Source organism: Geotrypetes seraphini, chromosome 8, assembly GCF_902459505.1.
Source record: "Geotrypetes seraphini chromosome 8, aGeoSer1.1, whole genome shotgun sequence".
NCBI classification, from domain to species: domain Eukaryota; kingdom Metazoa; phylum Chordata; class Amphibia; order Gymnophiona; family Dermophiidae; genus Geotrypetes; species Geotrypetes seraphini.
In genome coordinates, this window is record NC_047091.1 from 85,740,730 (window position 1) to 85,767,063 (window position 26,334).

The following is a 26,334-nucleotide window of genomic DNA, read 5'->3' on the forward strand; positions in this document are numbered from 1 at the left end:
TACTACGGCAATTACCGCAGTAACAGTTACCTTGTCACTTTCTTGTTGGTAGCCAACTTGAGATCAGCCTCTATTGAAGAGGTTTGTCCTAACATTCATGTTGCACTACTTTCTTCAGCAAAATGCCCAATGTGACAGCTGGTTTGGTCAGATAGTATTGCAGAATTTGTTTGGAGTCTAGAATCCAACTTCACTCTCCTAGGCCTGTTCTTTTCTGTTACAGGCTCCACCTTCATAACAGCACTGTTTCTTTGCTAGTATTTTTGATTCAAGTTAGCCTGGCTGTTGAAAGTTATTTATTATTTCAAAGTCCCTATTGATCATTGTTTGTTGTGTTTGATAGCTAGGGATTCCCACATATGAGAATCTTATGTCCTGCTTGACCTTAAAGAAAGTGAAGTTACTTGTAGCAGGTGCTTTCTGAGGACCTCAGGATAGGTATTCTCACATACCCTCCCCTAGGAGTTGCGTGTTTTCTATGCTTTTTTTTGTTAACCAACTGCAGGTTGTGTGCAATTTGGGCAGGCAGGAAGGCACTTGTGCATGCCTATGGGGGCTTGCCCAAAGGCTTTTTAAAGTCGCAGAACTCTCGATAACATCCACACTGGAGCTCCATTGGTGACATCGCCCATATGTGAGAATATCTGTTTTGCTGTCCTCAAATAACAGCTGCCTAGAGGTGAGTAACTTTACTTTACCTGAAGGATTTCAGGGAGCAGACAGACTTAGTTTTACCTGAAATTTTACATTTTACACAGTGATCTTGAGTTGTGGAGTCAATGTATTCAGTTTGGTCTACTAATCATATATTTTTATTGTATTATTAGATTTATTTTGCATATATTTTGACAGGCACTCACAGCGGAAATTGTGAAGACAGTCCGGGACATCATCGCCTTGAATCCTCTTTACAGGTACAGTGATAGCAAGAACCTTCTCCAGTGATAAGCAAGAGGAAAGCAGGCACATCTTGTGGTGATATTTATGACTGCTCTGGTTGTGCAGGTGTTCTCTCATGGTTCAGAGAACCTTTTTGAGAGGCTCCCTTGAGCATATGTGAGTTTTCCTGTGCTTAAAGGCATTCCCACCCCTTGCCCCACTCCAAAAAAGAAAAAGGGAAGTGGGTTATAATGTCTGTACGATGTAATTAATGACTAGTGGTGGTTGCATGCCAGTAGAAGACTGAGGAATTTCAGTAGTCTGCAGTAGTGCTGCCCGATTTCCAATTTGAATCGATTCACCGATTCACTTCAGGCAAATCTATTTAAATCGATTCGTTTTAAAAAAAATTGGCCTTGCCGATTTGGTGATCAACCTTTCTTCATGTGCCTTCAGGTCTCCTAAAGCAGGAGCGGTAGCGCTGCCTTGTGCTGGCCGTCCACTGCTGCTCCTGCTTTAGGGGATGAGGGGAGAGGGTCATTCAAGAAGTGCTGCAGTGCTTAGGTGGTGTTTGCAGCATTCTCCGGCTTCCCCCCTGGCTTCCCACTCTTACCTTCAGATAATTACCGCAGCCTGCAGAGAGGATCGCCGGTGCTGTAGCGATCCTTGCAGGCTGCCGTCGTTCTCAACAGCACGCTCCCTCGCTGCCGTGATCCTGACCCTGACGTCAAAGGAGGGGTTGGGACCATGGCAGAGGGAACGAGATGCGGAGGCCGATGGCAGCCTGCAAGGATCGCTACAGCACTGGCGATCCTCTCTGTAGGCTGCGGTAATTAGCTGAAACGAAGGCCAAGATTCCCAAAACTTTAATATGGTCAATTTGAGAAAATTAATTGTATCTAGAAAAGCGTGTAGCATATGGCTAATAGCATTGGAAAAATCCTTACCGAGGCAGCTGTGTTTCGCCGCAAAGTGATGCGACGTCAATAACCAGAATTCTTTAAGGACACATAGTACTGTGAAAAAAACAAACTGAATCTATCACCATAATCCATGCTTGCAATTTCTTTGTAACCAGCAGTAAAGCCTTTTCAAAGGAGATGCATACACATGGTCTGAATCACATTTAGCGCTGCTCAGAGCCTCTTTTCAGCATGTTGTAATTTTGACATTAAAATGTGGGATTGATCTGGATTTAGAAAAATGAGTCCTCCGAGTCTGTTCATTTAAAACATTTGTAACTAGGACCAGAGATGATTCTGTGGAAATTTGAGGACTTTTTCCAAATTTTTCTGCCCTCCAACCCAGCCCAGCAGATTAACCCTTCCCCTTAACTGAAACTACCTAGTGGTAGGCCGGGACAGGAGGGATTCCTCCCATCTCCTGTCCCGGCCAACACTAACAATTACCACACTCCCTCTCTCACGTACCTTTTCCCTGGTGGTCTAGCATGTATCCAGCGCTGAACTGCCGATTTCGACACTAGTAGTCAGTGGTGCACCCAGACCGGCAAGCAAGAGCGAGCTTTTCGTGCTCCCGGTCAGCCCTGCACTACTCCTTGATAGGCTGCCGCCAGTTCTCGTGGGACTCGTGGCGCTTGCGGCATCCAGAAGAATGCTTTGAATTCTTCAGTGGTCTGGTGATTCTTCTTCCAAGGCCACGCTGAGAGGTTACCTTTTTAAAGGTATGCTCTTATTTGGCCAGGGTCAGGATGACCTCATGGCCAGTGGTCAGGACCATAAACTTAAGGTCCTGCCGGGCTCTAAGCCTCGCCCTGCCTCTTCCAAACCTCACTTTGGAGGTCTGGCCCGACAGCAATCTACTAATAAACGTCCTCCTTCCCCCCTCTAAACAGTTCTGACGCCAGGCCTCTGGCACCTCTCCTTTGGGTCAGGGGACAACTCTCAGCCTTCCTGACAGAGTGGCAGCAGGTGACTTCATATCAGTGGGTTCTAGATGTCAACAAAGAAGGCCTCAGACTGGACTTTTACTAACCTCCATCAGATTTCTTCCTGTCTTCGCCCACAGGACAGCCAGAGAGAGCCATGCGTATGCAGGCCACTGTTCGCTGGCTGCTAGATCTGTCGGCAATAGAACCTGTTCCAGAAGGTGACTTGGATTAAGGGAGATACTCAATATACTTCATCGTTCCAAAGATAGGCTTAGGAGATTGGAGACTTATTTGGGATCTAAAGGCAGTGAATGCATTCCTGCGAGTACCACATTTCTGGATGGAAAAGGTGTTCTCAGTCATTGCGACAGTAGCCCCTGGGGAATTCTTGGCTTCTCTGGATCTCACAGAAGCATATTTCCACATTCCCATTTTTTGGGAACACAGGAGGTTTCTGCGGTTCCACGTGCTGGGGCGGCATTTCCAGTTTGCGGCCAGAACCATCACCAAAGTCATGGTGGTAGTGGCTGCGAATCTTCACTCGCAAGGTGCCCTAGTCCATCCGTTCCATGACGACTGGCTGATCAGAGCCCCCTCATTGACAAAGGGGTGCAGGGCAGTTCATCAAGTGGTGCAACAGCTGGAGCGTCTTGGCTGGGTTATCAGTCTGAAGACAAGCCACCTCAAGCCAATGCTGGAATTGGAGTACCTGGGAGTCTGGTTTCACAAGGCCAGGAACCAGGTGTTCCCGCCGGACCCCATGATGATCAAGCTCTGGAGCTCCATTTGGAACATGTTACAATTCTGTCTGCTATGGCCTGGCAATATCTGCGAGTCCTGGGTCTCATGGTAACGACCTTAGATGTGGTCTCATGGGCCAGAGCGAGACTTTACCCTCTTCAACAGTCTCTCTTGTCTCGTTGGAATCCACAACAGGATTCCCTGAACTTACCTCTGCTTTGGTCAGTGGCGGCCCACAGAAGCATGACATGATAGTTGAATCCGGTGATTGTGGACAGAGGGCTTCCTCTGAGAGTCTTAGTCTGGGTGACCCTGACTACGAGGCAAGTCTTTCTGGCTGGGGGTAGTCTGCAGGTTTGCCCTGGAGAGCAGGAGGTCGATCAGTCACCTGGAACTGCAGGCGATCTGACTGGCTCTGATACGCCTTCAGAAGTGTCACCATTGTCAAGCTGTCCGAGTGTTCTCCAACAATGCGACGGCAGTAGCCTATGTCAACTGACAGGGAGGCACCAAGAGTTCACTCCTGAGCCTGGAAGCTCCTGGGGGGGGAATATCATCTGGTAGCCTTGTTCGCAGCTCACGTGGCGGGCGTAGACATCGTTCAGACAGACTTTCTAAGTCAACAGAATCTACACCCAAGGGAATGGTCCCTGTTCAGAAGAGCTTTCAAGTCCATAATTTGGCAGTGGGGTCGTCCAATCTTCGATCTGATGACGTCTGCCAGAACAGGAAGGCAGACAGATTTTTCAGCCGCCGCAGAGAGGTCAGCAGTGAAAGGTTGGATGCCCTGGTGCAGCCTTGCCCTCAGGGAGAGCTTCTCTGTCTTCCCTCCATGGCACATGATAGGGCGCGTTCTGCGCTGGGTGGCTTCTCATGTGGGCTGAATGATCCTGGTGGCCCCGGACTGGCCAAGTAGGCCATGGTACGCAGACCTGGTGCAGTTGTGCATAGAGAGGGGTCTGCACCATCCCTGCCATCTGTGACTACTCACGCAGAGTGGCTTTGTCTGCAGCTCCAAGATCCAGACCGCTTTGGTCTTACTGCTTGGCTCTTGAGCGCGCGGCATTGACAGCCTGGGGCTATTCGTCTGCAGTCATCACTACACTCCTCCAGAGTAAGTGAAAATCCATTGTGTTGGCCTATGCAAAAGCCTGGAGATGTTTTCAGGCTTGGTGTGAGAGGGTTCAGGTGGATCCCTCAGCCACTTCTATGGCACAGGTTCTGGATTTCTTGCAAGCTGACATCAGAAAGGAACTTGTGGTTTCTTTGCTACGTGTTCGGATTGCGGGACTCTCATGCTTGGGTCCCACTACTCTCGGGTTCACTGGCGTCTCACCTGTTAACCGCTTCTGGTAGAGGTGGGAAGGGTGTGTCCTCCTTTGCGGCCGCCTTGTCCGACGTGGAATTTGAACTTGGTTCTCTACTCGCTTGCTCGTCCACCCAATGAACTCCTGGATCAGAACTCTAAAAGATCTCACCATCAGAACCTGTTTTCCTTTTAACGGTCACTTCAGCACATAGGGTCTCGGAGCTTTCAGCTCTTTCGTGCAGGGATCCTCAGGAAGTTTGACTGCCCACTTTGTTTCTTCAGACTCCAAGTCCAAGGACCGTATTTTGCGGTCCCTGGAAGTGTGACGTCTCCTTCTGAGATACCTGGAGGCCACGAATGACTTCCGTCTTTCAGTCCATCTGTTTGTTCTAGCGGGTCCTGCCCGGCGGAGTAGGCCTGCTTCCAAGGCTTCCATCTCTCAATGGATCTGTGTCAGCGGAGGAAGAAGCCTCCCCTTGGGGTGAAGGCTCACTTTGCCAGAGGAATGGCTTCCTGCGGAGATTTGTAGGGTGGTCACTTGGGCCTCTTTACATACTTTCACAAAGTTCTACAGGCTTGACATGGCGGCCAAGCAAGATGTAGCTTGAGGGGCTTCATTCCTGACGGCGGGCTCTTCACCCCCTCCCCCCCCCCCAATGTTCTGGGATTGCTCTGATATGTCCCTACCATGCAGACTCCAGTGGAATTGTACAAGAACGAAAAATTAGGTTTCTTACCTTTGCTAATCTTTCTTGTAAATATCCTCCAAAGTCTACACACCCGCCCAGATTTGTCTGTCCGATTTCGCAGGTCGCCTGACCAGTAACTGGTAAGCTGGATTTCTGTTTTTGGCCAGCCTCACTAAGAATTCCATTCTTGTTCCCTTATATAAGGTTTCAGGGGTTCCCTCAGGCTGTGTCTCATTTATCCAAATTTGTACTGTTCCAAATTGTTTCATGTTTCAGTTCACTGTTTATGCTTTTTCGCCTCTTGGCTATAATAAGTTTGATTATGCAGCGGGGAGTCCCCGCACTCCCTCTCTCTCTTTTCTTTGCTGTTTTTTTGCTATAGATCTACCTCGCTTGATCACTAACTGATATTCCAGGGAGTGTCACAGGAGATGACCAGAGGAGGAGGAGTTGGATTTGGGTTTTGAGTTCCCTACAGTTCAGGGCTAGAAGGGATTGATTACCCTACCATGCAGACTCCAGAGGATATTTACAAGAAAGAAAATTGGCAGCGGTAAGAAACCTAATCTTTTGTTAGCTGACAAGCAGCAATGATTTTTGGTGATCAAGAATCTGCTCAGAATCTTTGTGTACAAGAGTTTTCATTGCATTTTGTTCTATATTACTGATTGGTGCTGTATTTAGGAAAGGCTGAAATTGAATTGCAGAGCAATATAGCCATTTTTAAGTTCTATATCTATGCCTGTTTGGACTCTTTAAGCGCTTAAGTCTCGAAATTGATTGCCATGTTGTGTTGCATGATCTATTCTGTTGTGTTTGAACTTTTTTTTTCCAAGCTGAGACTGGTCAGGAAATTGTGACATCTTCTAGAGCCAGTACTTTGCTTTCTTGCAGTCCTTAATCCTTTCTTACATAGATTATTGAAATACTGTATGAATCAGACTTAAGGCAAATGCTAGCGATCATACAGTATAAGCTGTACTTTTATGGGATTTGGCTTTAGTTGTTTTGGATGTCATTGAAATGTTTTTTTGTTTTTTTTTTTACCATTAGTACTTTTTATTATAATTTGTTTAAACTAGTAGGCTAGATTCTCTTTTAACTGCTGCTTTTATTTGCCTGTAGACTTTCTCCCAGATGGTGGGCTGTTGACTTGACAATAATGTCGTTCCTGTTTGCAGGGAATCCGTGCTCCAGATGATGCAGGCCGGCCAGAGAGTTGTGGATAATCCAATTTACCTGAGTGATATGGGGGCTGCGTTAACTGGCGCGGAATCTCATGAGCTTCAGGATGTGCTGGAAGAGACCAATGTAAGTCAAGGAAGTGAGGCTACTAAGGCATTTCCAGTAGAATTGTTCTCTCTCTCTCTTTATTTATTTTTTTTTTTTTACAGTGCAGTACCATATAGTTAGCTAGCACTGGGATGACAGTACATACCAATGGTCCATCTAGCCCTGTATCCCATCTTCATGGTGGCCAATCCAGGTCACAAATACCTGGCAAAAAGCCAAATAGTATTAACATTCCATGATACCTTTCCAGGGCAAGCAGTGGTTTCCCCCATGTCTGTCTCAGTAGCAGACTATGGACTTTTCCTCCAAGAACTTGTCCAAACCTTTTTTAAAACCTGCTATGTTAATCGCTCTTACCACATCCTCTGGCAGCACATTCCAGAGCTTAACTATTCTCTGAGTGAAAAAATATTTCTTCCTTTTAACGTCATTGAGGGTCCTTTAGTATTCTTACTCTTTGATGGAATAAAAAATTGATCTACTTGTACTCTCCTATTTTACACCACTCAGGATTGTATAGACTTCAATCATATCTCCCCTTAGTTGTCTCATTTCCAAGCTGAAGACAGTAAAGACAACAGCACATATAGAAGGTACCCACTGACAAGTTAGAGAGATTAGTACAGCTCTCCACCTAGAGGATATTCAAGAGGATGTTCTGGGTGAAAGGGTAGAAGATGAGATGCGATAGAGGAGTCAGATGTGAGTTGTGGAGATAGTGAGATGATTAACCCTTAGACACAGACTTAGTAACTTGATTTCATTGGTCTCTTGAGGAGAAGGATGCAGATTTATTTTCTAGAGTGGTTCAATGTGAAAGCATCAGAGAAGGACCTACATGGAAGAGACGGTTGAGATTTAGTGCAATGCCACATCAGAGTACTCTCCTTAGTAGTACCTCCTAAGTTGTTTCTGTTGCTTTTCAGAGTGAGACCTGTTGAGGATATCTTTCAGTTGTCTGGTAATGTGGACATAAGCAAATTTGGGGGATGATTATGAGCAGCCTGCCAAGATGGAAATTTTAATATGCACATGCCTTTGTGTTCTATGTTATATTAATTGGGTTTTCTATTCCGCCTTTACCTATTCAGTTCAAGGTTGGATTACATTACAAGAGGTTGGGTCAGTTACCCAGGAAGTTACAATGGACAGTTTTGACAGATATTCAATAGAGTTGCTAGTACAGGTAGATCAGTACAGTTATTACCGTAGTACAGTTAGGTCATAGTTACAAATACATAGGCCCCCTTTTACTAAGGTGCACTAATCGATTTAGCGCATGCTAAATGCTAACGCGTGCATTTTTGCCTATGGATACATTAGCTTTTAGCGCACGCTAATTCAATTAGTGTGCAATAAAAGATTAGTGCACCTTAGTAAAAGAGAGGGATAGTTACAAGTTTAAGTAGGTCTTCTTTGGCTCATCGTTATGTCCCAGGAGTTGCATTGGACCTGGGCAGGATTAATTCGTCGAGGGCCCCTAGGCACACAAGTACACTGGGCCCCCCTTGCCCCACTCCACCCCACCATGCGCCCAGGCGGAAACAGGAAGCTGCATCAGGGGGAAGCTTTGGGCAAGCAGCACCGCTTGCACAATTACAGTTTCTGTTGCCTTTCTTATCCACGTTGCTTGCTTGTCTTACTTTCCGACGATGGGGGGGGGGGGGGGGCCGTGTTGCCGATTGGGGTGGGGCCCACATTGCCAATTAATGCTGGAGGGGCTCATTGCCGTTTGGAAAAAACAATGTTGATGCCCTCCTTCATTGGGCCCCCCTGACCATTTTGGGCCCAAGGCACATGCCTACTTGGCCTATTGGTTAATCCTGCCCTGCATTGGACAGTTTAGAAATGGGCTTTTAGAATTGTCATTACAGGTACTTCAGGGTTGGCTCCCTGTCTTGGTAGAGAAATGCTTTAGTGAACTTTCAGAGGGGAAACTACTGGGGTACTTTGCACTGGCTTAGTGACCAAAATCAGAACTGCAGCCAAAACTTATCGTTTGGTGTCATTGAAGCTGAAACCAAAAATTAAATTTTGGTTTTGTGAATGTGAAGAGGTTTGTCTGGGAGGTGTTAGTTTGAGTGGGTTCTGTGAAGAATTACATTTTGTGAATGATTGATGTCTGTATTGTGTTATATGATGTGCAGTGATTACTTTGTGTTTTTAATTATGTATGTTTTATTGTGAGCTGCTTTGGATACAAGCAGCATATAAATGTAGTAAATGAATAATAAAATAATAAATAAATTAGGCATACTGGGGAGTACTGCAGAATCACTGCTGTGATGCCTTTTGTATATTTCTATTTCTTTCAATAAAAATTGCCAATTAAAAAAAAGAAAATAAAATAGTGAAGTTTAGTTCCAAATTTAACAAGATTGGCTTCTGCCTGGCCTCAAAAGTCAGTGTGCATAGGAATATGAGCTTGAAATTTAGCATTAAACAACAAAAGGGTTGGGAAAGGTCAAGGGTTAGGGGGGATGGAATTTGATATACCACTTGTGATTGCAGTCGGGGTGGTTTACATATTGTATACAGGTACTTATATTGTACCTGGGGCAATGGAGAGTTAAGTGACCTATCCAGATTCACAAGGAGCTGCAGTAGGAATCAAACTCAGTGCCCTGGTTATCAGGCCACTGCACTAAACCATTAGACTACTCCTCCCATGGGTTTGATATATTAACCTTTCTGTGATACAACCAAAGTGGTTTATTTTAATTACTGTATATACTCGAATATAAGATGATAATTTTTGGATCAAAAAATCGCCTTAAAAATGAGTTCTTGTCTTACATTCGTGTCACCTCCCAGTGCCCACCCGTCCCTCTCCCGGACGTTTTGCAGGCCTCTGCCGGCCTGCTGATAGGCTGGGACAGGAGGGATCCCTCCCATCTCCTGTCCTAACTAACTGTTAACAATTTTTTTACACCACAACCCCTCTCCCCCGGCATACCTTTTTTTCCTTTTAAAATCCCTGGTGGTCCAGTGGTGTATCGGGCAGGAGTGAGCTTTCCGCGCTCCTGTCCCGCGCTAAGCTGCTTCCTTCCTGAATGGTTGCCTGAGATCTAGCGGTGCACCGGGCAGGAGCGAGTTTGTGCTCCTGCCTGGCCCTGCACCGCTCACTGAATGGCTGCCTCCAGTTCTCACAAGTCCCGTGAGAACTGGTGGCAGCCATTCGGGGAACTGCGCAGGGCCAGGCAGGAGTGCAAACCCTCTCCTGCCCGGCTCTGTGCCATTCCCTGAATGGCTCGTGGAACTTGCGAGAACTGGAGGCAGCCATTCAGGGAGTGGCGCAGGGCCGGGCAGGAGTGCAAACTTGCTCCTGCCTGGTGCACTGCTAGATCTCAGGAAACCATTCAGAGAGGGAGGAGCTCAGCGCGTGGGGCAGGAACGTGGAAAGTTCGCATGTGCTTGATACACAGCTGGACCACCAGGAATTCAAAAAGGCACAAAAGGTACGCGGGGAGAGGGAGGTAAAAAAATGTTAGTCGGCCGGGACAGGAGACAAAAGGGATCCCTCCTGTCCCGGCCTACCATTAGACTACCGGGTCATATGGTAGGCTCGGTGGAGGCCTGCAAGACATCAGGAAAGACGGGGTACAGGGCAGGAAGGTGGGACAGGATGCAGAGCCTGGCAGGGAGTAAGGGGGGCTGGGTGAAGAGCCTGGCAGAGCAGGGAGGGAAGGAGGCTGGAGGCAGAGCCTGGCAGGGAGGGGGATTGGGTGCAGAGCCTGGCAGGGGAGGGAGTGAGGGAGGAGACGCTGGACGCAGATCCTGGCAGGGCATGACACTTGAATAGTAAGCCCCATCTTATATTTGAGTAAACCATTTTTCTTCCTTTTTGGGGGGATAAATGGGGGTCTCTACTTATATTCGGATCGACTTGTATTCGAGTATATAGAGTATATTCAGGAACTTTGCAGGTCACAGTGTTAAAATGCTAACTTCCTCGACTAGCCTTCTAGTTCTTACACTAGGTTGTGGAGGCATATGTTAGAGGGTGTTCCTTCCTTCTCTAGGCCTCTTTGTATTTATTATCTCCCAGAGCTGAACCATGTCTTCCTGCTAAGTACTCTAGATCAGTGTTTTTCAACCTTTTTACACCTATGGACCGGCAGAAATAAAATAATTATTCTGTGGACCGGCAGTTGAAGAACATGGGGCTAAGTCGTGGGCCAGACCCCACCCATCTCTACCCAATCTCCACCCCAGACCCCGCCCCCATAATAGTACTAATTGCACCTTGCACGTCCTGTGTTATCTGGAAGCCTTCCCTCTGACGTTGCAACGTCAGAGAGAAGGCTTCCAGTTCAGGCGCAGGATGCCCGTAGGAGCCACTGTCCATAGTTTTGTGCAATGAATCAGTTAGGAAGAGGGAGCTGGCTCGAAGATAATGCCGCATCAATCACACCGTGGACCGGTGGTTGAAGAACACTGTTTTGGGCCTGATGCGCATGCTGGCCCTGTGGACCGGCAGGAAATTTCTGTGGACCGGCACTGGTCCATGGACCGGTGGTTGAAGAACACTGCTCTAGATCAAAGCCTCTTAAGAGTTTCCTATACATCACATCAGGCTTTTAGGAATGTATGGAAATTTCACAGGAACTTACTACTCCCACCCCCCCAAATTTTTTTTTTTTGCTGTAACTAAAAGCAAAAACTGTACACTGTTTAATAACACATACGGAGTACAAGAGTAGCCTAGTGGTTAGAGCACTGAGATGACAACCAGGGAAGCCCGTTTCAAATCTACTGCTGCTGCTGCTCCTTGTGGTTTTGGGCAAGTCACTTAACCTTCCATTGCCTTAGATTGTAAGCTGTCCTGGGTAAGGGACATATCTAGTATATCTTGCGTTACTACTGAAGAAATTGAGAATTAAATCATAATAATATATTTTTTGCCTGTTAAGGGCAGGACACTTTTCAGCCTGGGAAATTTATTTACAGTCATGTGAAAAAATTAGGACATCCCATGAAATATTCCATTTTTTTTTTAAATGTTTGCATATTGATGTCAAATCTTTTTTTTATTTATCTCTGGAAAAGAAAGTGATGTAATTGCAGGTAAACAACAAAAATTTTCCTTGATTTTTCCTTGATTCCTCATGAAACAAAAGATATTCACAAAAATTTGTGTTCTAATGGAGGAATAAATTAAGACACCTACCCCCTTTGGCTGAAATAACTGCAGTGAGATGCTTTTTGTAGCCATCTACCAGTCTCTGACATCGGTCTGAGGAAAGTTTGGCCCTCTCAATGCAGAATTCTTTCAACTGTAAGATGTTTGAGGTGTCTCTTGCATGTACAGCCCATTTCAAATCACCCCACATCATCTCAATGGGATTAAGATCATGGCTTTGACTCGGCCACATAGTAGTAAAAACAAGTGGAATTGTCCAATAAGAAAAGGTGCAACAAATAAAGATGTCTTTCAACTCATCTGGACAATCAGGTTATCCTTTATTCTTCCAAAAATACTCGACCCGACATGTACATGTTTCGGCCCTACGGCCTGCGTCAGGAGTCTATAGATAATGTATAAAATCATATAAACACATATAGAAACATACAAACACTGTAATGCTAAAATATATAGTAATAAAAACATTAAACACATTCAAAATGTTAAAAATATTAAAAAGGAAACAGCAATATGCATATAAAAGTTTCTTTAACCAATGTAGAACAACATATACTTTAATAAAACGATACATAAATGCAAATATATAATAACTAATATCGTATAAATTTATCATATAAATATCATATAGATTTAAAATCAACCATATCAACAAAAATATCATATAAATTTAAAATCAAACGTAATTTAGATATCACAACAAAGCAATCTGAATATTTTGTATATTATTAATAGAAATCAATATATTATTACTAGAAAGATTATATATTGATAACGAATCAACATGTAAAATAAGGTGATTAAAAATCAATCAATGTATCATCCCTAGGAGTCAATGTATTGTTAACAAAAGTGTAAAAAATGAGAGCAAAAAAATATATATATTGCCACTAGGAAAAAATATATATATTAATAAAAAAAATTTTAATCAAAAAACAACAGACAATCAATATATTTAGACATCATATAATCAATAAGTGAAAGATAATAAGTATATCTAAACACTAAAAACAACATATAGTATAAATTTTAAAAAATATAATATGGAAATGTTGAACCAATGTACCAGAGTATATTTAAAAATAAGCCAATAACAAATAAAAAAGCAGATATCAATGTAAAAAAGGATATAAAATAACTAAAGCATATTGGATAAAATAAGAGCACTGCAATACCTTGAGGATCTTTGGGTATTAATAACCACAAGTGTGGACCACTCTAAAATGCTGTATATATCTAAAAAAAGAAGAAATAGTACACCTGCTGAATAATGTATAACAAAAAGAAATAGAAAAAACTAATAGAATTGAGCCGGTAAAAAAGTGCCACAAGTTGAAATGTACCATGAGATCTAGCATGAAAATGTTATAAAATCTAACATAAGCCCGTTATGCCCCTACTGAACAATGTAAAACAAAAAGACACAGGGAAAGCTAGTAAAAATTGAACCGGTAGAAAAGTGCCACAAGTGGAAACGTACCATGAAATCTAACATGAAACTATTATAAAATCAAACTAAAACCTGTTGTGTCACGAAATTTGACATGGAACTACTGTGAAATCAAACTAAAACCTATTGTGCAAAACACAGGGGAAACAAATCCACAGAAAACAGAATAGTAAAAACAAGTGGAATTGTCCAATAAGAAAAGGTGCAACAAATAAAGACTCCAGGACTCTCCATTTCCTACTTTTCAGCCAGTCCTTGGTGGATTTACCGGTATGTTTTGGATCATTGTTGTGTAGCAGGGTCCAGGTCCGCTTTAGCTTTAATTTTCTTGCAGATGGTCTCAAGTGTTCCTCAAGCACCCTCTGATACACGGTAGAATTCAAGGTGTATTCTATGATGGTGAGCTGGCTAGGTCCTGCTGAAGCAAAGCATCCCCAAACCATAACACTTCCACCTCCATACTTCACAGTTAGTATGAGGTTTTTTTCCTGGAATGCTGTATTTAGTGTACGCCAAACATATCCTCTTTTCTGGTATCAAAATAATCCAAATTTAGGTTCATCTGTCCATAGAACACTATTCCAGAAGTCCTGGTGTTTGTCTACATTCTCTCTGGCAAATTTAAGTCTGACCTTGATGTTTTTCCTAGAGAGCAAAGGATTCCTCCTTGCACACCTCCCATGCAAGTTAAATTTGTGCAGTCTCTTTCTGATTGTAAAGGCATGCACTTCTCCATCAACAGTAGCAAGAGCCTGCTGTAGGTCCTGTAATGACATTTTAGGATTTTTGGAGACTTCTTTTAGCATCTTGCAGTCTGCTCTGGGGGTCAACTTTCTTGGACAGCCAGACCTGGGCATATTGGCAGTTGTTTGGAAAGTCCTCCACTTGTACCCTATTTTCCAGACTGTGGAATGGCTAATGTCAAATTCTTTCAAAATCTTTTTAAATTTCTTACCAGACGTATAAGTTGCTACAATCTTCTTTTTGAAGGCCTCAGATAACTCTTTTGATATCACCATGGTGTTCACTCTCACTGCAGCAGTCATGAACACACCAAACTAAATGTCTGAGGTTTAAGTAGGGCAAACCTCCTTCAAAATGCTGAGTAACGATGTTCTAATCATGTATACCTGATGTGATACACCTGTGTGTGATTTGAGCCACTTTAAGTGGGAGGATATGTGGGGGGCAGTGGCGTACTAAGGGGGGGGGGGCGGGAGGGGCGGTCCGCCCCGGGTGCCAGCCATGAGGGGGTGTTCCCGGCCTTGCCGTTCATTCCCCCCCCACCACCCCCGAAGGACCGCTCGCCCCACTGACCTTCCTGCACCACCTGTGAAGCAGCCCGCAGCAGGATCGCGACTTCAGCGATACCTGAGCTGCTTGGGCGCTGCTTCCGACGTCAGAGGAGGGGCGGGAACGCGGCGCAGGAAGCAGCGCCTAAGCAGCGCAGAGATCGCTGACGTCGGGATCCTGCTGCGGCTGCTTCATAGGTGGTGCAGGAAGGTCAGTGGGGCGAGCGGTCCTTCGGGGGTGGTGGTGGGGGGACTGAACGGCAAGGCCGGGAGCATATGTAGTGCTGCTTCATAGTGGTGCGGGGAGGCCAGGGGCGAGCGGTCCTTCGGGGTGGGGCGGGCGGGCAGGCAGACAGGCTTTCAAGGAGGAGGGGGGTGACAGACAGGCAGGAAGGCCTTCAAGGGGGGACAGGCCTTCAAGGGGGGGGGGGACAGGCAGGCCTTCAAGGGGGGGGACAGGCCTTTGGGTGTGTGTGCAGACCTTCAAGGGGGAGGGACAGGCCTTCAAGGGGGGGCAGGCAGGCCTTCAAGGGGGGGACGGGTCTACAAGGGGGTGGGACAAGCCTACAAGGGGGTGGGACAGGCCTTCAAGGGGGGAACAGATCTTGGGGGGGTGCAGGCCTTCGGGGGGGTGCAGGCCTTTAAGGGGGGGACAGGCCTTCAAGGGGGGGGCAGGCCTACAAGGGGGGGACAGGCCTACAAGGGGGGGGGACAGGCCTACAAGGGGGTGGGACAGGCCTTCAAGAGGAGACAGGCCTTCGGGGGGGTGCAGGCCTTCGGGGGGGGTGCAGACCTTCAAGGGGGGGGACAGGCCTTCAAGGGGGGGGACAGGCCTTCAAGGGGGGGACAGGCCTACAAGGGGGGAGGACAGGCCTTCGGGGGGGTGCAGGCCTTCGGGGGGGTGCAGACCTTCAAGGGGGGGGTGCAGACCTTCAAGGGGGGGACAGGCAGGCAGGCCTTCAAGGGGGGGACAGGCCTTCAAGGAGGTGGGACAGGCCTTCAAGGGGGGACAGGCAGACCTTTAAGGGGGGACAGGCCTTTGGGAGGGACCCTGGTTTAGAAGTACACGGAGGGAAGGGGGTGTTCAAAGAGACGTGCATATGCCAAACTTTGGGGGAGAGGAAGAAATAATGGGTCTGAAAATAGAGGAGAGGGAGAGAGATGATGGACCATGGGATTTAGGGAAGGAAGGAACAGAAAGGGAGAGAAATTGGACACAAGGGATGGTGTGGAGGAGGGATAGAGATACTGGATAGGAGGGTAATTGGGAAAAGAAAGGGAGAGATGGTGGACTCGGGTGATGGGGAAGGAGGGAGAGATGCCGGATGAAAGGGTAGTTAAGAAAAGGTGTATCTGTGGAGGGAGATGAAAAAAAGGAAAGATACCAGACTTCCTGGGGAGGGAAGGGAAATGGAAAGGGAGGACAGAGTTGGCAGATGGATGGTTAGCATGCAGAAAGAAGAAAGAAGGAGACCCCAAGTTATCAGAAGAAAACCAGAGCCTTGGACCAAAAAGATTTGAAATATAACCAGACAACAAAAGGTAGAAAAATTAATTTTATTTTCTGTTTTGTGATTATAATATGTCAGATTTGAAATGTGTATCCTGCCAGAGCTGGTGTTGGACTGCAAACGTGAGCTAGCATTTAACAGAGAGAGGAAAAGTCCTTTTTGTTTCTTTATTTTATTTACACCACAGCGCCAGTGTGATTAGGAGAAGCCAAAGGGGGTGAAAAAGCTATAAAACCCACCAGGAGTTTTGAAAAAAATCACCCAACTGGGCAGGAAAATCGAATTGAAAAACCAATTCAATAGGCTGAATCGAATCAAAATTTTTTTTCCTGAATCTGGCAGCATTAGTTTGCGCTACTGTCTTAGACTTTAGGACCTGGGATTGGGGAGAGATGGCATCCTCAGTACTTTATAATGCAAGTGAAACGAGGATTTGGTCAGACTTTTGAAGGGTCTGCAGAAAAAAAATATTGTATAGGCCGGGGACATGAGACAGCAGGAAATGGGAACTTTTCTTCCTTCTATTTTTGTGAATGGAAAGGCTGAGGATGTCAGAGAGTTCAGTTAAAATATGTGCTTTATAAGAAAATATAATAATGTGTTTTATAAAGTTTATAGCATAGCTGGCCTACCCAGTGAGGTGTTCCTAGTGGTGGTGGTGGCAGCGTGTCAATGTGTTGAGAGGAAGAGGTGGTCTGGGAAATTCTGCTGAGCAAACTCCGGGCCCATTTCCACCCCCCAGTTAGTCCACTCCACTCAACTGGTTCACACACTGAGTGGGTCTTTGGGTGTTGTTTTGGGATCTTTTCCAGTGGTTTATCAGTATCTCCTTCTGGTCCAAGGAAGGAAACTTTGTTATCCTTAGCATTGACCTACAGAATATGTTTGTAACAGCGCTGCTTGTGTGGCATTAGGCTATGTAGTGATCGAAAGAAAAAAACAGACCTTTGCACATTTTTGCCCTATATGGTGGGTGTATGAGGAGATTCACATTTCCTGCACAGCTAAGTCCATGTGAAGTTACCTTGTGCTGTATTTGACATCTAGCAAGGTCTCTGTTTGAAAGGAAAGATCTAAACTTAAAAATGAAGTGGCCAGAAGTTATGGTAAAAGCAGATAGTGTAGCTGGTTTTAAGAAAGATTTGGACAAATTCCTGGAGGAAAAGTCCATAATCTGTTATTAAGACATGGGGGAAGTGTCTGCTTGCCCTGGATCGGTAGCATGGAATGTTGCTACTCTTTGGGTTTTGACCAGGTATTAGTGTCCTGGATTGGCTACCATGAGAATGGGCTACTGGGCATGATGGACCATTGGTCTGACCCAGTTAGGCTATTCTTATGTTATGTTCTCATCTGTAGGGGCCTTTGTTTTCACTTCTTATTTTAATGTATTTTTTTTCTGGGAACTTATCAGTGTTTTTTATAATGGGAACAAAAATGGAAGAGAATTAATGTGTGTGGGATGAGGGGGTAACTAATTTCTTCAGCTAAATAATTCAATCCACCTCAACCAGACATAGGAGAACTCACGCACCATTCACACACCCTCCAACCAAAAACGTCAAAAGAAAAAAAACTGTTCGACAACCTTCTAGCCATTCGAGCTGCAACACTCGACCCCCAACTCTACAACCAATTGACATCGACCACAGACTGCAAAACCTTCAAAAAGAAATAAAAACCCTTCTATTCAAAAAACACATAAAACCGAACTAACACAATCAGAACTGTCCCAAGCATCACCTGCAACTACTCCATATGTACTTCTGATGTCATGACAATTCAGACATAATTTATGTTATGTTATGTTTGGAATATAAGAAAATTTTCACTGCCTGTTTCTATTCTGACCATTTATTCCGTTTCATGGTCATTACAAAAAAATATTTTTTTACATGGGGGGGGTGTGTCAAAAAATGATGGGCCCCGGGTGCCACATACCCTAGGTACGCTACTGGTGGGGGGTATCCTAATTTATTCCTCAGTTAGAATACACATTTTTGTGGATATCTTGTTTCATGAGTAAATCAAGGAAATGTTTGTTGTTTACCTGCAATTACATCACTTTCTTTTCCAGAAATTAAAAAGCAAAAAAGATTTGACATTGATATGTGAACATTTCTTAAGAAAGAACTGAATATTTCATGGGGTGTCCTAATTTTTTCACATGACTGTAGATAACTGCTTAGGTACCTGGGCAAATTCTATCAAAATGCCCACATGGTAACTCATGAATCTATTTAAATATCTTGAAATCTGCTGAGTTGTAGTATAGACTGAACCTAAAGTTGTTTGAACTTCAGTTAACATAGTTGTCTAAATGGAAAGCTTTTATTTCCTTTCTTAGATTCCCAAACGTCTCTATAAGGCACTTTCCCTGCTGAAGAAAGAGTTTGAGCTGAGCAAACTACAGCAGCGGCTTGGACGAGAGGTAAGGCCAAAAACAACCTCCTCTGCTCTACAGAGTTGATGAGAGGGAGCAGTGCAGCAGTCTTGAGTGTCTGCAGATGGAAAAGAGAGCAGATTATTGATTTCTCACAAACTGTGTCTACTCTCTGAAATCCTTGAAGAAATCACTCAGGAATGATTACTTTAACTCTTCCTATCTGGTCACCTGAGTAGGTATCCCATACCATTTGTATCCCTGTATTAGAAAATCTGGACAGTAAGTAAGAGATAATAGAGAATCTCTAAGCAACCATGGTGTCAAAAGAAATGCAAGTAGAAACTCCCTCGCCAGAAGTCTGAGCTCTGCATGTGCTCTCCTGAATGACCAGTTCTGGGATAGCAAGCTTACTGTTTGTTAAACATACTCCTGTTTTCTTGTGCAACAGGACTGGTAGTATTGACCATGGAGTTTTAATTAGTACTGCCTGATTTGCCGATCTCAGTCGATTCAGTAAACAGCCCTCCTCCCCTGGTGAAGCCTGACATACCTTCAAGGCCTCCTAAAGCAGCAGCGGTGGTGGATGGCTAGCAGACGCAGACTCTGAACAGGCTTCTTTGCAGCCTGCCCTGCCGGGGCCTGCCCTCTGCCATGCCACTGAAAGGAGTGAGAGGGAGAAATCCTGCATATGGTGGAGGGGAGGCAGACATGCATATAGGATAGAGGGAGACATGGACATAGGGAGGAGGGCAGGGACAGATGGTGCATGGGGAGAAAGAACTACAGTAGAACGCTGATTATCCGAATGCCCAATTATCTCGATTGCTTTGGAGGGGGGCTCAGTTTATATTTGAGTTCCCCCCGAAGTACCATTCCTATCACTCTCCCTCCCACTAGTGATGGTAGACATTGGAGATAGAAATGTTGGATATGGCTATGGAAGGGAAGGTACAGAGATGGAAGATGGATGACGAGCACAGAGAAAGAAGAAAACATCAAATGGGCAGGAAACCCTGGTGAGCAAGTTAACAGAAGACAAACTGAAACCAGAGCCTGAGACCAAAATGATTTGAATAATAAAATGACCAGACAACAAAAGATAGAAAAAATAATATTTTTATTTTCTGTTTTGTGATACTATATGTCGGATTTGAAATGTGTATCCTGCCAGAGCTGACAGCGAGTGTGAGCTAGGACCTAACAGAGAGAGGAAAAGTATTTTTTGTTAGTTTATTTTGTTTACACTACAACACTGGCATGGGGTTGAAGAGAGCAAAAGGTGGGTGAAGAGGCTACCTGCCAGGATGTCTAAAAAAAAAGAAAAAAAACACTCAATTGGACAGGCAAAGCAAACTGAATCGAAAAATTGATTCAGTAGGCTGAATCAAATTGAATTGAACATTTTTTTCCCTGAATTGGGCTACACTAGTTTTAACCTCCAGTAGTTCTGAGGGTTATAGAAAGCCCATTCTTTGTTTCTTGCTCCACCTCCCATCACTGTGGGATGAGCTCCTCCCCCTCAGTCTCTACAAACGAGGAGTAGGGAGCCTGTCTGTTCTGCTAGAATTTAATCTTTATTTTTTTCAGGTTTTTTATTATCCATTCTGATGCTTTCAGTCACCCCTGAGGCCCCAGACACCCCGGGGCATCTCTGGCTATGAGAAGAGAAATTAGAATAACGGATTTGTGATGATCCAGATGGTAAAGGATATTGGTGGTCAATCCAATAAGAGATAATTTAGTAGAATGATGTTGTCTGAACCCTGTCTGGTTCAGATCCAGAACTTGAGTTTTTTCAATGAATTCTGAAACTTGAGAGAAAACTATTTTTTCTGTGAGTTTGGCTAGGAAGGGGATGTCAGTTATCGGACAGTGGCGGCGCGCAGCAGCATGGCATGGTGGTTGCATCCCATGTCAATAGCCAGCGGCCTTCCACTCCGGATTTCGGATTGGGTGACTCTGTCGATGGACACGAATCACTCCGGCTGGAGGGCAGTCTGTATGTCTGTTCTGGTACAGAGCTGTGGGTGCCCCCGGGGCGCAAGTGGTCGATCAGTCGCCTAGAACTGAAGGTAATTCAGCTGGCTCTTGCTTTTCCAGGCCCGTCTCTGTCATTGAGCTGCCAAGTGTTCTCGGATGTTGCTATAGCAGTGACTTAGTCAACCAGCAGGGGGGGCACGAGGAGTCCATCCCTGAGCATGGAGACCCAGTTGCTCTTTTGCTGGGCAGAAAGCCACCAGGTTGTGCTGTATGCAGCGCACATGGCAGGCATGGGTAACATTCAGGCGGACTTTCTCAGTGTCTCTCTCCCGGAGAGTGTTCCAGTGCAGAGTGCACCACATGGTGACCGCAGCAATCATGAAGGCTGATCAGTTTTTCAGTCTTCAAGAGACCTGGACGCTCTGATGCAGTCCTGGACACAGGAGGGTCTTCTCTATGTCTTCCCTCCATGGCCCATGTTAAGGTGTCTGATGCATAGCATAGCAGAGTGCCTGTGAACTGTAATCTTGGTGGTTCCCAATTGGCAGCTCCAGTGGGGGCCGGGGGGCTGTGTTTGCCTTGTCACCCTCGGCTCATCACACAGGGGCAGATTGCTTTGCAGGACCCGGGCCTCTTTGGTCTTGCAGCATGGATCTTGAACGTGTGGCCTTGTCAGCCCAGGGTTATTCTATTGCTTTGATAGCTATGCTGCTTCACAGCAATTGGAAATCCACAGTGGTGACCTAAGTGAAAGTTTGGAAGTGCTACCAGGCTTGGTGCACTAGCCGTCAGAAGGATTCTTCTCCCTCGTTTCTTTGGGTGCTGGATTTTCAGCAGAATGGCCTGAAGAAGGACCTGTACAGGTTCAGATTGCAGATCTGTCCTGCCTGGGCCCTATTGCCTTGAGTGGATCTTTGGTGGTTCATCTGGACATGGTCCATTTTCTAAGTGACATGATTCCTCTGAGGCCTCCTTTACGCTTCCCTTGTCTGACATGGAATCTGAATCTGGTCTCTGCTCCCTGGCTTGCTCGCCTTATGAACCTCTGAAGTAGGCGTTCATGATGGATCTCTCTCTCAAGACGGTATTCCTTGTGACTGTCATGTCAGCTCGGACAATTTTGGAGCTTCAAGCTCTTGTCGGGATCCTTCTTGCGTACAGTTCCTTTTTTCCTCCAAAAGTGGTTTCTGTCTTGCATGTGAATCAGGCAGTTTGCCTTCCGGCATTTGTTCCTTCCGGTTCAAGCCCAGGACCGAGTGCTGCGATCTCTGGATGAGTGCAAGCTTTTACTGCGGTATTTGGAAGTAACCAGCGAGTTTTGGGTTTTGGACCACCTATTTGTCCTGGTGAGTCCTAACCGCAAGGGCAAGCTGGCCTCTAAGGCTACCATTTTGAGATGGATTCAAGCGGCCATTTCTGCAGCTTATGTACCAAGGGGGTTTCCTCCTCCTGGGCAGAGTCATCAGTGGTGACTCTGGATGAGATTTGCAGGGCTGCTATGTGGTCCTCTTTGTACACCTTCACTAAGTTTTACAGAGTTGATGTGGCAGCCAAGCAGGATGCCGCTTTTGGTGCCTCAGTGTTGGCAGCAAGCTCATCAGTCCCACCCTAAATTTTTGGGACTGCTCTGTTACATCCCACAGGTCCTGAAATAAAGTGGAATTGTACAAGCATGAAAGATTAGGTTCTTACCTCTGCTAATCTTCTTTCTTATAAATCCACACTTTATTCCGGGAACCCGCTCTATATACATCTGATTCGCTGATCGCCTGCCTTGAAGTACTGGTAAGCTGGATTTATGTATCAGACCAGCCTTTATAAGAGTGCCATCTGAATGTAAGTAGCACTAAATTGAGGGGGGTCCCTGGTTTAGCGCTCCCTACTGGAAATGCAGGCTGTGTCTTCCTATAGGACTGTTTTTGTCATTCAGGTTCTAATGTTTCATAACCTGATTTATAGTTTTCATTGTTGCTGTTTTGCATATGTTAATATGAGCGGAATTGATTTGTTTGGCGGGGAGTTCCTCGTTTCTCTCTCTCTCTCTCTTGTTTATTATTTCTGTAGATGTTCCTGGCTGCTTGAAGACTGACTGGAATCTAATGAGCATGCTCCAGGATATGCTAGCAAAGGGAGGAGTTATGACTTCAATCATCTGAAGCTTTCTACAGTGCTTGGCGGCTGGGGATGCACAAAAACCACTGGTCCCAGAATAAAGTGTGGATTTATAAGAAAGAAGATTAGCAGAGGTAAGAACCTAATCTTTTGTTCAATGAGGTTAGATGGTAATAACTTTTTTTTTTTTTTTTTCATTTAGTGACTAGTTGAACTTTAAACTCATTGCCAGAGGATGATGTAAAAACAGTTAACAAGTAACTTTTAAAAGGTTTGAACAAGTTCCTGCTGGAAAAGTCCATAAACTGCTATTAAGGTAGATACGGTGAAAGGCATGACTTATCCCTAGAGTTAGTAACATGGAATCTTACTACTCTTTGGGATTCTGCCAGATACTTGTAACCCGGATTGGTCACTGTTGGAAGCAAGATACTGGGCTAGATTACTTTTAGGACTAACAAAATATGGCAATTATTTTTTTAAGTATACATTATGACAAGAAGGCATGCAGTTAAACATGATCCTCTTACAGGTGTGTTCAGAGGATTTTGGGTAGGGGCATGATATACATGCGTGGATTATAAAATATTTGCTCTTGTTCTTACTTCCGCTGTATACATTTACATCTGCTCCTGAACTGGTTTAAAATATATGTGGCTATATTGTAGCCATTATTTCAGTATGTTGAATGCTGTATTTTATAAAGATGCTATATGTTGCTGATAAAAGAACCTTTAAATAGGTGCCTATTTGGCAGCAATCTGTTATATGAGAAATTACCCTCCATAAAGATACAATTTTCACAAGATCTCTAGTTAAGCAGGTTCCGAACAAAATGTGCTACATTCTGATATTATATGTCTGAACACAATTTTTTTGTATTGCTGTTCTTAGAGCAGCTCTTCTGAGATAGTCTGAGCAGCACTCGCCTCATAGATGCCTTTGCAGTCTCTGATTGACTCCATAAATGCTCAATGAGATGCAAGGCTGGCATCTGTTAGCAGGCATGGTTCCACAAAACTGGCCTACAGAATGACATTTTAGGCTTTTTCTGAAAAGCTGGAACCAGTTAATGTCTCATTTGGGTTGTTGTTTTTTTAGGTGGAGGAGAAGATCAAACAGACCCATCGCAAGTACCTTCTGCAAGAGCAACTGAAGATCATAAAAAAGGAGCTGGGCTTGGAGAAGGAAGACAAGGATGCTATTGAAGAGAAGTTCCAAGAGAGGCTGGGTGACCTAGTGGTACCTCAGCACGTGATGGAAGTGATTAATGAAGAACTAAACAAACTTAGCTTGCTGGACAATCATTCTTCAGAGTTCAAGTGAGTGGCCTCCACTCGTAGCTCTCCCAAGAGTCCCTTTTACAAAACCACGGTAGTGAGTCCTGAAGTTGTTCAGCTAACTCTGGTCATTCAAATATTTTTAGTTCAATTTATTTTATTGAACATTTCAAAATCAATAACTAAAAAAGAAGAACCATACTAGTATAAGAAATTCAACATAAATTAAAAAATAATACAAGTTACTCATATTGAAAAATTAAAACTTAGGAGTACCTGTTAGACCAAGCTTCGCTCAGGAAAGTAGAGTGAGTGATTATAATGGGAGGTTGTTCAAGCTGTCTTGTATAGCTATTCCACTGCAGTGTTGTAGTTTTTGATGATGGGGTAACTGACAGTGATTTGTTTATAATTGACCAATGGCCTGCAGCGGGAGACGGGAGCAGTATCTACAGAGCTACACACAGTCTTGTTTTTACTTAGCTCTCTTCTCCTTTTTACATTCCAATATGTTTTCCCTCATCCTCTCAACTCCTTACCTACTCTGCAGCTCTTCTGTGTTTCCTGCTGTTAGTCCTGCTTTTCCCTGCAGTCTATTGGTCAGCTAAGCTTCTTTAAGAATGTCTAAGCATTGAGCTGCAAACAGAGGTGGGAAGAGTAACCACAGAGACACTTTAGCAACTTTCAGACCTGCTTTTCCTTGCAGCCTATTGGCTGGTTAAGCTTCCATAGGAATGTGTGACCAATGGGCTATAAGGGGAAGTGGGAGCAGTACCTAAGGTTGCTAAGGCACTGTGTCTTTGAGTCCTGCTTTTCCCTGGCTGTGTCTTCCCTCAGCCTTTCTTATGTTCACAACCCATTACATACACTGCAGTTATTCTGTGTTGTCTGCTGTTAGTCCTGCTTTTCCCTGTAGCCTATTGGCTAGCTAAGCTTCCTTAGGAATGTGTGACCAATGGGCTTCGGGTAGGCAGGAATTCAGCTCTATGAAATTGTTAGATGTCCAGCGAATCTTGTTATTTGGAAGTGACTAATGATTAATTTTCTGTTAATCAGGATAGTTAGCTAATTAATCAAAAGCATTATTGAAAACTCAAAGGTTTGTCCACTTAAATCCCAAAATTAGACAAACCTTTTTGAATATGGACTAAGTAATCATATTTGTTCTTTTTGTTAGTGTAACTCGAAATTACTTGGACTGGCTGACATCTGTTCCATGGGGTAAATACAGTAAAGAGAATCTAGATCTGACCAGAGCTGAGGAAGTGTTGGAAGAAGACCACTATGGTATGGATGATGTGAAGAAACGCATTCTGGTAAGAAACTGTCACTACCATCTGGACTCTGCTTGGGGTAATGAGGACAATCATCATTGCTTAACTTTAATATCATGATAACTGACACTTTATTCTTCTACTCCTAGTTTTACCACATTGGATTCAGTGGAATATAAAGTCCTTACAGTTTCATGACATGAAAACTGAAGGTTTTTTTTTTTCCCTTAACCTTCCTAAGTAGGCGGGAGAAACCCAGTGTTAAATCCAAATTTTATGCCATAGGTGTGAGAGAAGTACAAATTAGAGGCCAACTGAAACTCTCTGAAACTAACCACTTTCGGCCAAAAGTTATCACCTGTTTTTGACTGAAACCGAAAATTAAAGTTTGTGTGAATGCAAACCAATCAGGCCCACTGAGGAGTGTCAGACCTTGCAGTCTACAGTCTTCTGCTAAACCCCTTAGGAAGCACAGGCTGACAACTGGGAGTGCCATTTTAACAACGACTTCTCAACAAGTCTGGCACATTTAGGTTCCCAAGTCAATGCAGATGTACTTAAATGTCCTCCAAGACAGGACCTTTGTGAGAATGTGTAAAAGAAATCATGATTACCAGTTTTTATGCTTACCCAAACTGTGCACAAATAACAAGAGAAAGTAACACTGAGATATTTCCCATTTTGCATTTAAAGGACACCACACGCCACACTCAACCCATGCATAATACCAAACTACCCTCAGCAAATGAACTAGCACAACATTTCGACTCAAAAATCAAAAACCTAAGAAATAACTACTCGACAATTGCTGCATACGAACATCAATCAATTGATATACCAGTAGACATGATCTGGAGTTCCTTCCACAATTCAGATTGGAATAACTACATCAAATTATATAACAAATACTCTAAATCATACTGTGTCCTGGACTAATGTCCCCCAGAGATTATGAAAGCAGCTCCATTAGGCTTTAAATTATCCCTATTGAATTATCTAACCAATAACCTAAACAATGGAAAATTCCTCACCAATAATAGTCATATTATAATAACCCCAATACCAAAAAGTTGTGAAGAATCAGCAACATCAATAACCAACTAT

The 26,334-nt window shown here is 44.4% G+C and overlaps 1 protein-coding gene across 2 annotated transcripts in view; it reads left to right on the forward strand.

Moving 5' to 3' along the window:
* Positions 1-26,334, forward strand: part of LONP1 (lon peptidase 1, mitochondrial) — a 177,881-nt gene that overhangs the window by 73,719 nt on the left and 77,828 nt on the right. For both annotated transcript variants that reach the window (XM_033954649.1, XM_033954650.1), the window contains exons 5-9: positions 853-914; positions 6,691-6,820; positions 18,546-18,629; positions 23,778-23,998; positions 25,134-25,272. In XM_033954649.1, coding sequence (XP_033810540.1) covers positions 853-914; positions 6,691-6,820; positions 18,546-18,629; positions 23,778-23,998; positions 25,134-25,272 — 636 coding nt within the window. The remainder of the gene's footprint in view (positions 1-852; positions 915-6,690; positions 6,821-18,545; positions 18,630-23,777; positions 23,999-25,133; positions 25,273-26,334) is intronic.